Below are 15,527 nucleotides of genomic sequence, written 5' to 3' on the forward strand. Positions count from 1 at the left end.
TTATGGAATCTGCAAGGCGACACATACTTCCTTCCAACCAGCACTCCCCCAAAATCTATCATAGAGATGTTACCTTACTTGTGTGTGTAGGATGAGTGGCTACAACAAACAAGCATTTGCAATGCAATAGGTCTCGCATTTATAAGAGTTTGAGCTATTGGCATTCTAAAATTACAATGCCTTTTATTTATGTTTTGGTTTTAAAACAAATAAAAGGCATTGTCATTTACAATGTCAGTAGCATAAACTCGCATAAAAGCAGTGTGAGGCGTGCAGCAGTGTGAGGCGTGCAGCAGTGTGAGGCATGCAGCAGTGTGAGGCGTGCAGCAGTGTGTGGTGTGCAGCAGTGTGTGGCGTGCAGCAGTGTGAGGAGTGCAGCAGTGTGAGGCATGCAGCAGTGTTTCGTGTAGCAGTGCGCGGCGTGCAGCAGTGTGTAATGCAGCAGTGTGCGCAGCAGTGTGTGGCGTGCGGTAGAGTGCGGCGTGCAGCAGTGTGTGGCATGCAGCAGTGTTTCGTGTAGCAGTGTGAGGCATGCAGCACTGTGTGGCATGCAGCGACGTGCAGCAGTGTGCGGTGTGCAGCAGTGTGCTGCGTGCAGCAGTGTCGTGCAGCATGCAGCAGTGAGTAATGCAGCAGTGTGCAGCAGTGTGCGGCGTGCAGCAGTGTGTGCCGTGCAGCAGTGTGGCGTGCAGCAGTGTTTCGTGTAGCATTGTGCGGCGTGCAGCAGTGTGTGGCGTGCAGCAGTGTGTGGCGTGCAGCAGTGTGTGGCGTGCGGTAGTGTGAGGCATGCAGCAGTGTTTCGTGTAGCAGTGTGAGGCGTGCAGCAGTGTGCGGCATGCAGCAGTGTGTAATGCAGCAGTGTGTAATGCAGCAGTGTGCGCAGCAGTGTGTGGCGTGCGGTAGTGTGCGGCGTGCAGCAGTGTGTGGCGTGCAGCAGTGTTACATGTAGCAGTGTGAGGCATGCAGCACTGTGGCGTGCAGCGGCGTGCAGCAGTGTGCGGCGTGCAGCAGTGTCGTGCAGCATGCAGCAGTGAGTAATGCAGCAGTGTGCGGCGTGCAGCAGTGTGTGCCGTGCAGCAGTGTGTGGCGTGCAGCAGTGTGCGGCATGCAGCAGCGTGCAGCAGTGTGCAGCGTGCAGCAGTGTGAGGCGTGCAGCAGTGTGCGGCGTGCAGCAGTGTGCGGCGTGCAGCAGTGTGAGGCGTGCAGCAGTGTGAGGCGTGCAGCAGTGTGTGGCGTGCAGCAGTGTGAGGCGTGCAGCAGTGTGAGGCGTGCAGCAGTGTTTTGTGTAGCAGTGTGAGGCGTGCAGCAGTGTAAGGCGTGCAGCAGTGTGTAATGCAGCAGTGTGCGCAGCAGTGTGCGGCGTGCAGCAGTGTGAGGCGTGCAGCAGTGTGCGGCGTGCAGCAGTGTGCGGCGTGCAGCAGTGTTTCGTGTAGCAGTGTGAGGCATGCAGCACTGTGGCGTGCAGCGGCGTGCAGCAGTGTCGTGCAGCATGCAGCAGTGAGTAATGCAGCAGTGTGCAGCAGTGTGTGGCATGCAGCAGTGTGCGGCGTGCAGCAGTGTGTGGCGTGCAGCAGTGTGTGCCGTGCAGCAGTGTGTGGCGTGCAGCAGTGTTTCGTGTAGCATTGTGCGGCGTGTAGCAGTGTGCGGCGTGCAGCAGTGTGTGGCGTGCAGCGGCATGCAGCAGTGTGAGGCGTGCAGCAGTGTGAGGCGTGCAGCAGTGTGAGGCGTGCAGCAGTGTGAGGCGTGCAGCAGTGTGTGGCGTGCAGCAGTGTGTGGCATGCAGCAGTGTGTGGCGTGCAGCAGTGTGTGGCGTGCAGCAGTGTGAGGCGTGCAGCAGTGTGAGGCGTGCAGCAGTGTGAGGCGTGCAGCAGTGTGTAATGCAGCAGTGTGCGCAGCAGTGTGTGGCATGCGGTAGTGTGCGGCGTGCAGCAGTGTGAGGCGTGCAGCAGTGTGAGGCGTGCAGCAGTGTGTGGCGTGCAGCAGTGTGTGGCGTGCAGCAGTGTGTGGTGTGCAGCAGTGTTTCGTGGAGCAGTGTGAGGCATGCAGCACTGTGGCGTGCAGCGGCGTGCAGCAGTGTCGTGCAGCATGCAGAAGTGAGTAATGCAGCAGTGTGCAGCGGTGTGTGGCATGCAGCAGTGTGCGGCATGCAGCAGTGTGTGCCGTGCAGCAGGGTGTGCCATGCAGCAGTGTGTGGCGTGGAGCAGTGTTTCGTGTAGCATTGTGTAGCAGTGTGCGGCGTGCAGCAGTGTGTGGTGTGCAGCAGTGTGTGGCGTGCAGCAGTGTGCGGCGTGCAGCAGTGTGTAATGCAGCAGTGTGCGCAGCAGTGTGTGGCGTGCGGTAGTGTGCGGCGTGCGGCAGTGTGCGGCATGCAGCAGTGTGTGGCGTGCAGCAGTGTGTGGCGTGTAGCAGTGTGCGGCGTGCAGCAGTGTGAGGAGTGCAGCAGTGTGTGGCTTGCAGCAGTGTGTGGCGTGCAGCAGTGTGTTGCGTGCAGCAGTGTGCGGCGTGCAGCAGTGTGTAATGCAGCAGTGTGCGCAGCAGTGTGCGACGTGCGGCAGTGTGCGGCTTGCGGTAGTGTGCGGCGTGCGGTAGTGTGCGGCGTGCAGCAGTGTGCGGCGTGCAGCAGTGTGCGGCGTGCAGCAGTGTGTGGCGTTGTTTGTAAACAACAAGAAAAGCGGACATCAAAGGAAGGGTGGGAGGGAACGAGCATATGGGGTGCGAGTTTTAACGAAAGTTCTGGCGAAAGCAGTCTGCTGCTTTCAAGTCCGATGCCAGATGCCAGCTTTGCGCTTGAATGCCTCACATGCACTGGCCATAAACCGTATTCCTAAGGTCTTGTGCCCCTTACTAAATCTCTCTGAATGCGTGAGGTGGCGCACGCGCAGCAAGTAGCTGGTGGCAAATGGAATGCGCGTGGTTGTGCGCGTAACCGCCACCCTATCCGCCTGGGAAGCCTTTGGGAGCATTTTTGGAAGCCCCTACATAAGTTGTGGCGCACGCTCAGAAAGTAGCTGGTGGCAAATGGAATGCGCGTGGTTGTGCGCGTAACCGCCACCCTATCCGCCTGGGAAGCCTTTGGGAGCATTTTTGGAAGCCCCTACATAAGTCTCGCTGAGCGATCGCTTACGCGATAGCGAGGCGAAACCTAAAAAGGGCCCAAAACAACACGGACACATCAAACTTTCCACTCAAAACTTACTCTGTTTTTTGTCAAGGGGGTAGCTGTGAATTTTGGACCCTGGCTAGACCGGCACCTAGCGAAACCTAGCAAACCTGCCCGTGGGAATACTAGACACAAAAAGGGGTGACTTGGGAAGCTTGCACTAGTATTATTTTACCCGGAATCCCTTGCAAACCTTAAACTTTGACCAAATATCACATTTTCCGGTGATGGAAAGTTCTGGAATCTGTGCAAGGATCCACGCATGTGGTACCACCCAGAGTTCCCACACATCTCCAGATAACAACAGTACCCCACTTGTGTAGGTTGGCCAAGAGACTACTACACAAAAGGCACTAAACTTTAAGTGGAGAGATCAATGATAGGTGTAGCTACGGTATTTGGGGCTGTGCTAGGCCACCACACATGGAAATCTACCAAACACAGACATTCATGAAAACTAGACAGCCAGGGATTCCACAGTAGTGTGCCTTTCATGAATCCCACAAGGTTTTCTTACCCGCAAAGGCCTGCAAACCTCAAACTTAGGCTAAAATCACACATTTTCCTCAGATTTCTTTGATGGAATCTTCCGGAACCGGGAGGTATCCACAAGATTACTGGCTTTCCCCTTTAGGGTGGGAGTATAGCCTAAAGACAGGGTTAGACACAATTGCTAATTTCTTTTGCCCCAAATGCAAAATCCTTGGTGTCTAATAGGCTTTCCACCCCCCTGGGAGGGGATTAGTCGGGGGAGGGGAGGGGGGGAGGGGGCATATCTGGGGCAGCCTCCTCCAGTTGGGACAAACTTCCTATCTGCACCCAAGGGGGAAGAAAGACACTACTGCTTCTCTAAAACAAGGGTATGTCTCGATGCCAGGGTAGGCTGCCCCCTCCTTTAATTTGTTTTGGCATCATTTTAAATTCTCAGATGAGTAGCGGGCTTTCTGCTCCTCACAGCGGCAAATGGCGGACAGCCTCTTGCTTGCCGCAGGAAGACTGGCTTGTCCCTTTTGGGGTGAGGGCGTGGCCAATGCCAGAGTGCAAAGCCTGCAACCCTTTCTTTTGTCCCTAATGCAAAATCTCTGGTGTCAATTGGGCTTTCTACTCCCGGTGCTGATTTGGAGCAACATTCGCAATTGGGATAAACTTTCTGTCCATCCCCAGAGGGGCAGAAAGACACTAGTGCTCCTTTTGGGAGGGGTATGGCTCAATGTCAGGGTAGGCCGCACCCTCCTTTCGCTTGTTTTGATGCATTTTGAAATCCCTGGTGCCTAGTGGGCTTTCGGACTACCGCAACCCCACGGAACGGGGCAGATTTGAGTGAATACCAGGAACCTCCCCTCGGGGGTGGTGGGCAACATTTTAATGGGCTCTGGGGTGGTGAGGGGGGAGACAGCACGTCTCACGCCCAGGGGGGCTACTCCCCCTAAAAATATACTACAAAAAATGCAGTCCCTGGTGTCTAGTAGATTTTCTACCAGGGGGGCAGATTGGGGGTATTCAACCCCACCCATCCCCAGGAGGGGAAGGAATACTGTGCCCTTTTCGTGTGGGGCATGGCCGTGTCCATGGTGGGCGGCCCCCACCCCTATGAGGGAGTGTGGCCGTCAGCTGCATTAAAGAGGTTAATTTCAGTTGTTAAAAAAATGAATTACCGTCAACCTTTTTCCAGGCTCATCCAATATTTTTTAAAATGAATTTCCGAAACATCCTTTTTAAACTTCCACCTCATTTTTATCAAATTCACCCAATTAGTAGACAAACATGTCCACTACTCCCAATATCAACTCACAACTTCCATTTTCTAATCCACCTCCATTATTCAGTCCCAACTCAAAACACTACAAAACCCATGAGAACTTGAAAGCCAAAACTTAACAAATGTACCACAACTAATCCACAAAGAAAATAATGAATCCCACATTACTAATCTATTTAACTTTAATTTTGGGTTCCGGAGTAGCATGCTACTCGCCGCAAAGAGCTTCAATGTCTTGTCAGGGGTAGTAAGTGCTATATAAATACAATTTACAATTACCTGTTGAGCAAATCCGTTGTCAGATTCAATTTAATTATTGCATAAAATCCCTCCATATGAGTTGGAAAATAGGACTTTGTTGTGGGCTTGCACTTACCCCAGGAATCGCCCACTCTCCACAGTCTATCCTCTTGATGGCCACAAACTCCAAGATGCTTTTTCCAGACAACTTGTGGACGACTTTAGCACCAGTGTTATCTCGTTTCCACCTTGTGAGAAGGAAAGAAACAGCACATGAATGAGAAGATAGATTTTAGCAACCATGTAACATTTACACCATGCCAAATTTGCATCTGCCTAAAGTGTTGCTTCCACCTGCCCTCTCATCACCAACATAAACGTTCCTAAACTATCCCCCAACAATCTTCAACTATGATCACACCTACCCATTCCTCTTTCTCCCTTCCTTTTCACATTTTCACTCCTTTCTTTGCTTCATCCACACCCCTGCCACCCCCATTTCACTATGTCAATGCCCAGAGTTTCCCTTCCTTACTTTCTTGGTATGTTGTTACCTTGTAATAATGGGGTCTGCAGCATGGTTTGGTCCCCAGCGTCCCAAGAGTCCACGTCCAATCATACCTGTGCGCCCCATGGGATTTCTGAAAAAGTAAGTTCAGGAAAATCAGTCACCAAAATGATGGATAAAATGTACTGACAAGATGAAGGGTGGGATATGGCAACTGAATGACCAATGGAATATAGAGACATATGGCTTCAGGTCTGGGGAGAAAATGTAGAGCAACTGAGAGAGAAACTTCTAGTACCAAGGAAACTGGGATGGAGGAGCAAAAGTGTCTGAAAGGAGAAATAGGAAGGGAATGGTAGTTCACAGAGGGGAGGAGGAAAGGCTGAATAACAGTGGGAAGTGGGAAGCGACAGAGAAAAATGAATTAGGAAGAAATAGTGAAGAAGTGCACAAAAGAGAAATACATTTCTAGGAGGGGTGTTTATTGAAAAGAGAACAAGACAGTGTAAGGCAAGTGAAGGAGTGAAAAAGATAGAGGAAGATGGAAAGTCTGTCAAAGAAAGATACAGAGAGAGAGAGAGATAGAAAGATACAGAGAAAGAGAGAAAGAATAGAATAATGAAACAGCAGATTCCCTCAATTCCATCACTTACCTTGGTCTGCTTTCTACAACCTCATATGTGCCACACAAGCTCTTCCTCTGTACCTTTCCATCCCTCTGGTTAAACTTGGGAAAGAAATCCCTTGCCCTGGGAGCAAAAGGGAAAACAATTAAAAATAATAAATAATTTTACTTTTAGAGTGAATATGTTACTCTTAACCAAGTCTCTCGCCTATACCTCACCAATGGAAATCCAGCCATGAAATCTGGGGATGAAACCTACTTCTCAAATGTATTTTCAAAAGTTGTGCTCTCGTCTGCAGTGAACGGCCACACACCCCTCTCTGCAAGGATGAACACCCTCAATGGCTGAGAAGTGGGTTTTTATTTGCTTTAGCTGATATTTTTATTTCATATTTTAAGTTTGTGGACCTGGCCCCACTTTCTGTTTCTTTGTTAATTTATTGTTTCATTTATGTACATGGACACTTTCTATTCTGATTACTTTTTTCCGTTGCTTGTTTCGGTCACTGTTATATTCTATTTTTCTTTACTTGTTATCTTATTGCGCTCTGTCAAAAGCAGGAACCCCTGACATCCACTCTGTGCAGATGAGAGATGATGGCCTTAATTTTTCCAGGCACCTGGCTACTCTCACTCATTGCACTTAGCCATACACCATGAAAACTGGGTTTCATTTGTTTTAGCCAATACTTTTATTTCCTCATTTAAATTTGGGGATCTGGCCCCTCCTCCCTGTTAATTCTAATAAGACACTGCTTTATTTTAATCTGGTAGGACCTTTCCATTTTATTTACTTTTATTTTGTGGAGTATTTGTTTAATTATATTATTTTAGTTTCTTTAAGATTCACAGTAACGTGTCCCAGAGGAGAGCTAATGGGTAGGAAGAGTAAATAGACCACGTTTGTATTTCTTCCAATACTGTCATAGTTTTACTTTTTTTCCTTACTACCATGATGCTCCCTTACAGAATGACAAGTGCACCACACGTTACAGAGGACAGCTGGCAAATTAACTAATGGTGCCAGTCGCAAACCCCAAGACAAACATGCCCTTGTGCAAGTCACCCTGGCGTAGAGTGGTCACGCCTGCTCTGCTGCACTCTTAGCCAAACAGTAACTACAGTAGGAGTCAGCTGATGGCCATGCAAGTATTCAGTCTACTACAGCCCTGCTAGTAAACACAATCAATGTCAACACCAACCAACACTTGACTACCTTCCAGAGCTCCCATCCATCTCCTACTCCCAAGTACTAAAGTAGCACAATTAAGCCTGGTCAAAAAATCCAGCTAAGAGCTCTCATAATTGTCAAAACTCTGATCTGTTTTTTTGTGAGCATAACATGTCCCAAGACTTGCAATCTCCTCGACGCCTGTACCTCTTAATCTTAACCTGATGGTTTCTGGCCTCACCTACATAGAAGGCCATACCCTTGACCAAATTTTCAGCTGCCCATACTCTACTCATTTTATCCCAGTTTTTTTTTTTTTAAATGTACAGATCATTTTTCACTTTTCTTTGAATGGCTTCTTCCTCAGGCCTTTCCCTCAGTTTCACAAACATAGTGCAACAAGTTGTTGAGATTGTTCTTTGATAAAATTGGGGATCTCCGAGATTCTTTTTCTCACTAAACTTAGAGTGCTCATGATGGCATCAATGATACCAAGTTACCCTTGGATGATTCTTCTCCTTTCTTGGGAGCTTTTCTCCTCTGACCACATAAGTTGCTGAAAATAACCAGTTTGAGTTTCCTTTGAGATAGTCGTTCTTCTAAAATTTCAAGCCAGCAATCTATAATGTGAATGCATTCATTTTGTAATTTGTCACTTTGTTCTGCCACTGTTGCCTACGGTTGGAAATTGTCAATCATTCACCCTTTTCTAAAGACGCCCAACACCGGTCTTCATAACCTGGCCAATTGCTGGCCTATTTTGCTACTTCTACTACTAGACTCCTACATTACTGAGGATTTAGTAAAAAGTGAAGTTTCTTCTCATCTTGAACAACATATTTTTACCCACCATTCCATCCACAAAAGAGCATAGAATCTGGGATGGTTACAGAACTCAACTACCTAAGACTGATCCTGGATTTCTCCACTGCCTTTGACATTTTCTCCCATCACACTTTTGTTTATCATCTCTAGGAGGTGGTGATAAAATATGATGCACAAGCCTGGTTTGCTTCTTTTCTTTCCTCCTTATCTGAGGCTGTTTAATCTCCTACTTTTATTTCTAACGTTATTCCTCTTTTCCATTGAGTTTCAAGGGCTCTTTCCTTAGCAGTATGTTGTGGTGCAAAATGACACACTGCAAACTTATCACGCCTGCCAATCTTCTTTTATTAGTATAGATGTGGGGCCCACCATAGCATGTCCACCAACACTGAGATCTGATCTCCAACCGTTACTAGCCAGAGACCAGATTCCAGAACTGGAATCCCCTTACATACACTTCGCATGACAAGCAGCCACATGCTACAACAACAGACTCTCAGTACATCTATGCTTATACAGTGGCTACCTTTGTACGGCCTTTAAGTTTCAACTTTTTTTTAAGGAACCTCCTCTCCAAGGGCAGTCAACTGATTGACTAATGCCATGAACATGCTTCCTAGAACAGTTCACTACCTACAACATCTAGTTGATGTAGATTTATCATTAAAACCACAGATTAGCAAGTGGGTGGCCACTTGCTTCCCATGCTTGAGAAATTTAAGAAGAGTCTTATCGCTTCTTTCACTACATAGCAGCAAAATGATAGTGCAGGGTAAGAGATACCTTGCCTGAAGTCTGGAAACTTTGTCTATCTCTGCCTACCCAACTACTCTCTAGATCATCTTCAAACATCCAGAATACAACTGCAAAACTTCTTATTGACCTGCCTTATACACTCTCTGTATGTAGACACCTGCCTGACTTGCACCAGTTCAGAGTGGCCAAAAGAGTTATCTTTTAAATTATGTGTTTTTTCATAGAGCCTCTCTTTATACAATATTGTTTCAATAGTTAAAGCCCCAGGGTAATAGACTTTAGGAGTCAACAAATGCCTCATAATTAGTCTCCTGACATATTCCCAGCCCTGAAGGCATCATGGAAAACAGATCTCAGTTGATTGATTGATGAAGAATGTCAGATTGCTCTCTTGGATACAGAGAGACTGCCATACCTACCCAGTGCAGGCTTATGCAATTGATTTATCTTCTTCATATATACTGTATCTATTTTGTAACTTGACAGACAGCAATTTCCTTCATACAGTTTGAGGTTTAACTCTTTTTATTGAAAGTATGATACAAATGCCAATGCCTACAGCCCACTGGTAGGCGAGGAATGTCTTTTTTAGCTTTATTTATTTTGCCCCAAACATTGAAAATGAAAACCATCTACACACTACTCCACCCACCTCCACTCTTCTCACGGGTAATTCCTCAGCGCAGGAACGTTTTACCCCTTGTATCCTAAAACTCTCTTTTGCTAGTGTAACAATTAGGGCTAGTTAATTCCTATGGGCTCGCCCTACTCTCCTCACTGGAGCATCTCTACAAGGGATGTGGAACTTTCAAGTATTTCGGGCAAGTCAGCTCTATAAATTGTTTGGAAATGATCTGGACTACAGGGCCCCAATCTGAGTCATATTCTTTTAGTTTTTGTTCAATGGATAGGGCAATATTTTCCATGGCCAGGATTTCACACATTCTACAGAGCCAGTTACCCAGACCGGGCACTGTATGCTTATCCCAGAGGGCCAGAAGTGTCCTTATAGCTGAAATCACTGCCATTATTTGCTTTACCCTTAGTGACTTATTGGATTTCCTCCTGACATTAAAAGCCAGGCCAATCTATTCTATGATGGATTCCTAATATTTATGCAGCTTTGTGCATACCCAGAGCAAGTGTGTTAATATGCTCTTGCCCCACACCCCCTCTAGCATAGGGCTGGTTTCAACTTATCCCATTTTGCTTGTTTGTCTGGTGAGTAGTATCAATGTGTGAGGATTTTGTATGAGATTCTTTAATTGTGGTGGTATGTGCTGATATTTGGGCTCTATTATAAAGCCATTCCCAGCTTCTAAGCGATATCGGTCTGCCTCCCATCTCTTCTGGCCTAGGGTTCCTTTATACAGTTTGATCTGTAAGAAGATCTAATTATTCAGGGCTGGGTGGACCAGGGAGTTTCTGAGGTCAATGGCAGGCACAATCATCAATATTCACCCTGTATTTATTGACCAAGAACTTTGACATAGATGGCTGAGGTTGGGTTGCTTCCATTTCTCTTGCAAACAGTTCAGGAACCTGTAGCTCAATGGGACAAGATGGTTTTACCATGGTGAAGGGTCAGGACACCAGACTGTAAATGCCATTATTTTCCTGTACAGGAGACAGAGTTTTAATAAGCAATGCTCACATTGACTTTGTAAGAATCACACAGTACATTCTAGTAGGATGCAAATCCTTAACCTCCCCTGCACCTCCATGGCTATCCAAATTGTTACTGTGGTCCTGGATAGGACCCACAATCTTTGGCCTTGGCCTCTTGATAGGGAGCTACTTCAGGTGGTAGGTTAGGACATTTTACAAGTACTAAGGACCTAGGATACATGTGTCCATGCCCTTTAGTTCACCACTGCGCACTGTCTGGAAGGTATCTGAATCCAAGAGAGATGCCAGTACGTTAACACAAGGAGTTTACAGTCGGAGAGCTCCTCTAGGAATGACTGGCCTAAAAGAGGATTTTTCAATGGGGAATAAAACAGTGATGCTGCCTAGAAGAGATAAGCCACATATAGGAGTACTGGAATATTCTATCTAGAAATAACACAGTACCCTTCAGTCCACACTCCTCCAGTCCTGCTGCTAAATACTCACAGACTTGCAATTATGACGCTTAGGTTATGCACTATCACTGCAAAGGTATCCTAGAGTTGAGCAGGTCTGAGTCTAGCCAAGCCTAGTGGGACTACTTGAAAAGCCAGATCTTCAGCTTCTTGCGAAATTCAAGAATTGAGGAAGATGATCTTATGTGTAGTGCAAAGTCGGTCCACGCTTTACGAGTGATGTAGGAGATGGCTCGACCACCAAATCTGGATTTCGGTGTGCATGAGTTGTATGCAAGTCGAAGTCCTGATGAGTGGATGTGTCTGAAAGGTTTGTAAAAGCGGATGCAATTGTTGAGGTATGCTGGGTCAGTGTTATGTGGTGTCTTGAAATAGCTTCTGACGATGACGTGTGAGACGGTTTTCTGGGTGCTCATTCAGAGCCATTTGAATATCTTTTCAAAGCATTTTCAGGGTATGGAAGCATGAGGCGAAGATGGCGTGGACTTGGGTGGTCATGTCGAGTTTGCGGTCGATGACAACCCCGAGGTTCTTGGCATGGGTGTTGGGGGTGAGAGTTGGCCACCGGGTAAAGTCCCACGGTGAAGTACTCTTCCCGCAGATCACGATTTTGGTCATGTTACTGTTAAGATTCAGACAGATGGTCTTCTTCCAGTTGGCGATTTCAGTCATGAAGGCCTTGAACTTGATCCGGGTACTGTATTCTATTGTACATGAGGAAAAGAATGAGCTGAGTGTTGTCTAGGCAGGTGAGGACATTGATGTCATGAAAGCAGAGGATGCTGGCTAGCGTGACCTTGCATGCATTGAAGAGTCAGACTCAGGGAGGATCCTTATAGAACTCCCCAGATAGGGTCACAGGAGTCCGAGGTGTGCAGTGCCAGGCAGACTGGGTCCTTCCAGTCAGGAAGGTGCAGATCCATTGGAGTGCATAGCCTTGAATTCTGGTGTTGTGTAGGCAGTGGATGAGGTGAAAGACGGTGACAAGTGCTTGGGAGAGGTCCAGGAAGAGGAGGGCCGTTGGGTCTCCTCTTTCCAGTCATGTGTATGTCATATGTTGCTGTTCGTTGCGGTGATGAGACAATGTCTGTGCTGTGGTTGGGTCTGAAACCAGACTGAGTGGTGTTGAGGAGTTGGTGGTCGTTGAGATATTCGGTGAGGGGTCTGTTGATGATTTTCTCAAAAACCTTGACTGGGAATAGTAATAGGGTGATCAGTCTGTAGTTGGTGAGCAGTAAAAGGTCCGCAGAGGGTTTCTTAAGCAAAGGGAGGAAGGTTGCCTGTTTGCCAGTGTCTGGGAAGGCCATGACATGGAAGCATTAAGAATGGGTATAAGCATGGTCCTGATGGGTTGCACTCCTCTGGAAGAGGCATGGTAGGGGCAGGAGTCTGATGGGATTCCTGAGTGGATGGACTTCATGGTGGTGGTGGTTTCTTCTGGGGTGATGACGGGCCATATGGTTAGCATTGGTTCTTTGAAAAAGATGGGAAGACATTTGTTGAGGTATGTCCGGTCCAGTTGCGGTTTGAAGTTGCTGTGAATGGCAGTGATTTTGTTGCTGAAAACATTAGAGCGATAGTTGCAGCGGTCTTGCGAGGGGATGATCGATTTGGGGACGGCTGCCGGTGAGGTGAAATCCTTCACGATGGAGGCCTTGATTTGTAGCATACATTTGTAACCAAGCAGTCAGGAGAACCATGTAACAATTACCAGGAACTAATGAAACCAAGGAATGTCCATCATCAAATATTCCTAATACATTAATTCTAGATGCCATTTGTTCTCAATTTTATTAGGTGTAACGGAAGTGAAGTGCTGCAGAAAAACCACTGATTTATGCAGCTTGCACCCTTACGAGTTTTGCTGAGAAACTTCCAAATCAGCTCTGAATAGAGAAGGATGGCATAGGACCAACGCACCAGCATGGTATAAGAGAAGAGACATGATTGTGAAGGCTCTCAAAGCATTGTTAATTAACAGTCTGGTTCTGATTGTTAAACTGGAACACTAACCTGACTCTCTTCCCACTCCACTCCACTCTCTTGAGCATTCTAACTCCATATGAGAGCTTCACAGGTTGCATATTCAACATACTGTGAGAGTGGAAAGAACAAGGACAGAGATGAGATATCTTGGGGAGTTAGAGATAACTGAAACTTGAGTTCAGTGATTTGTGGTTGGAGAGCTGGTGTCCTGGCCAGGCCAGGGGATTACCCACAGAGCTCAGTGTGCCTGCAAGCCTATACACTTGGGACACATTGATTTTTTTACTACCTAGTCCTAGTACTGCCTCCTTCTCCTCTATTTGCCAGACTGCATTCAGAATGTAGGCCCAGGAACTTCAATGTAAGAGCATGGCCTTCAGTGGGCTGGCTCCTGCTGGCACCTTGGCTCCAAAATAAAAGCAACAAAAGGCAACATTATCCTGTTAAAAATGAACTCAGAGGATTTTACACAAAATGCTATTGAAGTACGAGCTATTGGGTCCTCCAGAATCCGACAACATGAACAAACGTCATGTTGTCTTGGAGCTTATCTCTAGCATAATGCTTGTCCTGGCAAAGCAGTCTTTATTTTTGGCATCCTTGCATGACCGGTTCAAAGGTTTGCTTGCAGTGAGTGTCCTGGGTATTATTGTCCACCCCTGAAGTAATATGGTTAATTCCTGAAGCTTTAGACTAAAAAAGGCCAATTTATTTGCAGTTGTAAGTTACAATTTCTCTTCAGAGGGGAAATAAAAGTCAGATAAGAAACGGAGTAACCCTGACAAAACCAATTTTCAGTCTTTGCCATGGCCTGCTAAAATCACTGCATGACTCACTAACTACAACGATATGGGTTTTTGAGAATGTGACAACAAGACCTCACCCCTGACTGAGCCTCCTTCAGGGATAAAAAAAAACACACAACCAGCAGACAGCAGTCTGCTTTCTGCGTCACCCAAAAGCTTCGGATCTAGCTATTATTAGGGTGGGAAGCCTGCCCTGCACCACAATTATGGCTTTCATTTACAACCCAACAGGGGTCAATACCCTTGGGTATATGAGCGCTTTATAAATACTATACTATCCTACCCTAATAGAGGAATTTCATTTGCTTACATTAGAGCTCCTGGTACTCTTGTTATGGTTCCGTCAACAGCGCCACAAACTGCACAATGCAAAAGTTGCATCTCTAAATAAAATGGGAATTAGACGTATTCACCGTTCAAAGAAAGGCATCTATAAGCACATACTCTCCTGGGAAATAGCTATCATTCTCTGTGCTCTGTGTATTTCACTGCCACTGTTGATTGGCCTCAATCTTCCCTATACCCTCAAACAAAGTAGCTGCCCCCTTCTTAATCTGGTCAGCTTTCCTCAACTTTCCATCTACATCTACATCTTCAGGGCAGTTTGGTCAGTGCTATCTGCAGACAACAAAGTGAGGAAAAACAACGTCCATGGCCCCCCTTACAAATTTGCTCATTATGGCACAAGCCTAGTGGAACATCAGCTCATGGTAAATAAGAACAAGCATTGGCATAGCCAATAGGTCTCGCTTTTGGGACCTTATAAGTATTTTAGTTATGCAGCACAATATCCTTGGGGCAACAACATCAACTGTTGCATGACTAAACACTTATAAGGTCCCAAAGGCGAGACCTATTGGCTATGCCAATGCTTGTTTCAGCTTTGCTCCTATGTTCCAAAACTGATAGATTTGTTTAAGATTAAGATATAATTAAAACATGTATTTGGTCATGTTTAAAAATCCGACAAACTGAATATTTTCGCTTTAATACTAGATGGCACTGTGAGGTCACACGAAGAGGTCAACAGCAAGCGCACTACCCAATGAGCTATTGTTCGGAATGGTACCAATGCGTACCTGGGTGGAATGATACGAGTGTTTTACTTAATTTGCATTTTTTTATTAGTGAAACAGATTAGATACCATCCCAAGAGTGCCGTACTAATGCGCAGTGTTATGAAAACATGATCTGTGACGTCATGCGCTTTTCATTTTACTTGCTCATTTACATAAAAGACACACAACAGGGTAACTGTTCAATGTGATCCATACCTCTGCTGAAGACAAACCATGCAGAAGGACATGTGACTTGTACAAGTCTCAAGAACCCTGAAACAGCATTAATGGACCATAAAACGCTCTCCACTTGCAATTTAAAAAAAAAATTATATGTGAAAAAAAGTTACATATGAAATGTGTGGTTTTCTCCAGAAAACATTAGTTGGAATATTTTTTTGGGGGGGAGATTTATGTCCTTTTTACTCTGTATGGTATGTGATATCATACTTGTAAAGAGCAGCCTAAGGCATTGGTGTAGTCTCTTCCTGCTGAGTGAGATAGGTCCCATGAATTATGTATTTTTAAGCCACTATCTGTGCAATAACA

The 15,527-nt window shown here is 46.3% G+C and overlaps 1 protein-coding gene across 3 annotated transcripts in view; it reads right to left on the minus strand.

Moving 5' to 3' along the window:
* The window catches only part of NUDT9 (nudix hydrolase 9), a 186,688-nt gene that overhangs the window by 65,107 nt on the left and 106,054 nt on the right, over nt 1–15,527 (minus strand). For all 3 annotated transcript variants that reach the window (XM_085618835.1, XM_085618834.1, XM_085618833.1), the window contains 3 exons: nt 6,321–6,416; nt 5,714–5,800; nt 5,296–5,407 (listed from right to left, as the gene is read on the minus strand). In XM_085618835.1, the coding sequence (XP_085474961.1) occupies nt 5,296–5,407; nt 5,714–5,800; nt 6,321–6,416 (295 nt within the window). The remainder of the gene's footprint in view (nt 1–5,295; nt 5,408–5,713; nt 5,801–6,320; nt 6,417–15,527) is intronic.

Source organism: Triturus cristatus, chromosome 7 (genome assembly GCF_964204655.1).
Source record: "Triturus cristatus chromosome 7, aTriCri1.1, whole genome shotgun sequence".
In the NCBI taxonomy this organism is placed as follows: Eukaryota; Metazoa; Chordata; class Amphibia; order Caudata; family Salamandridae; genus Triturus; species Triturus cristatus.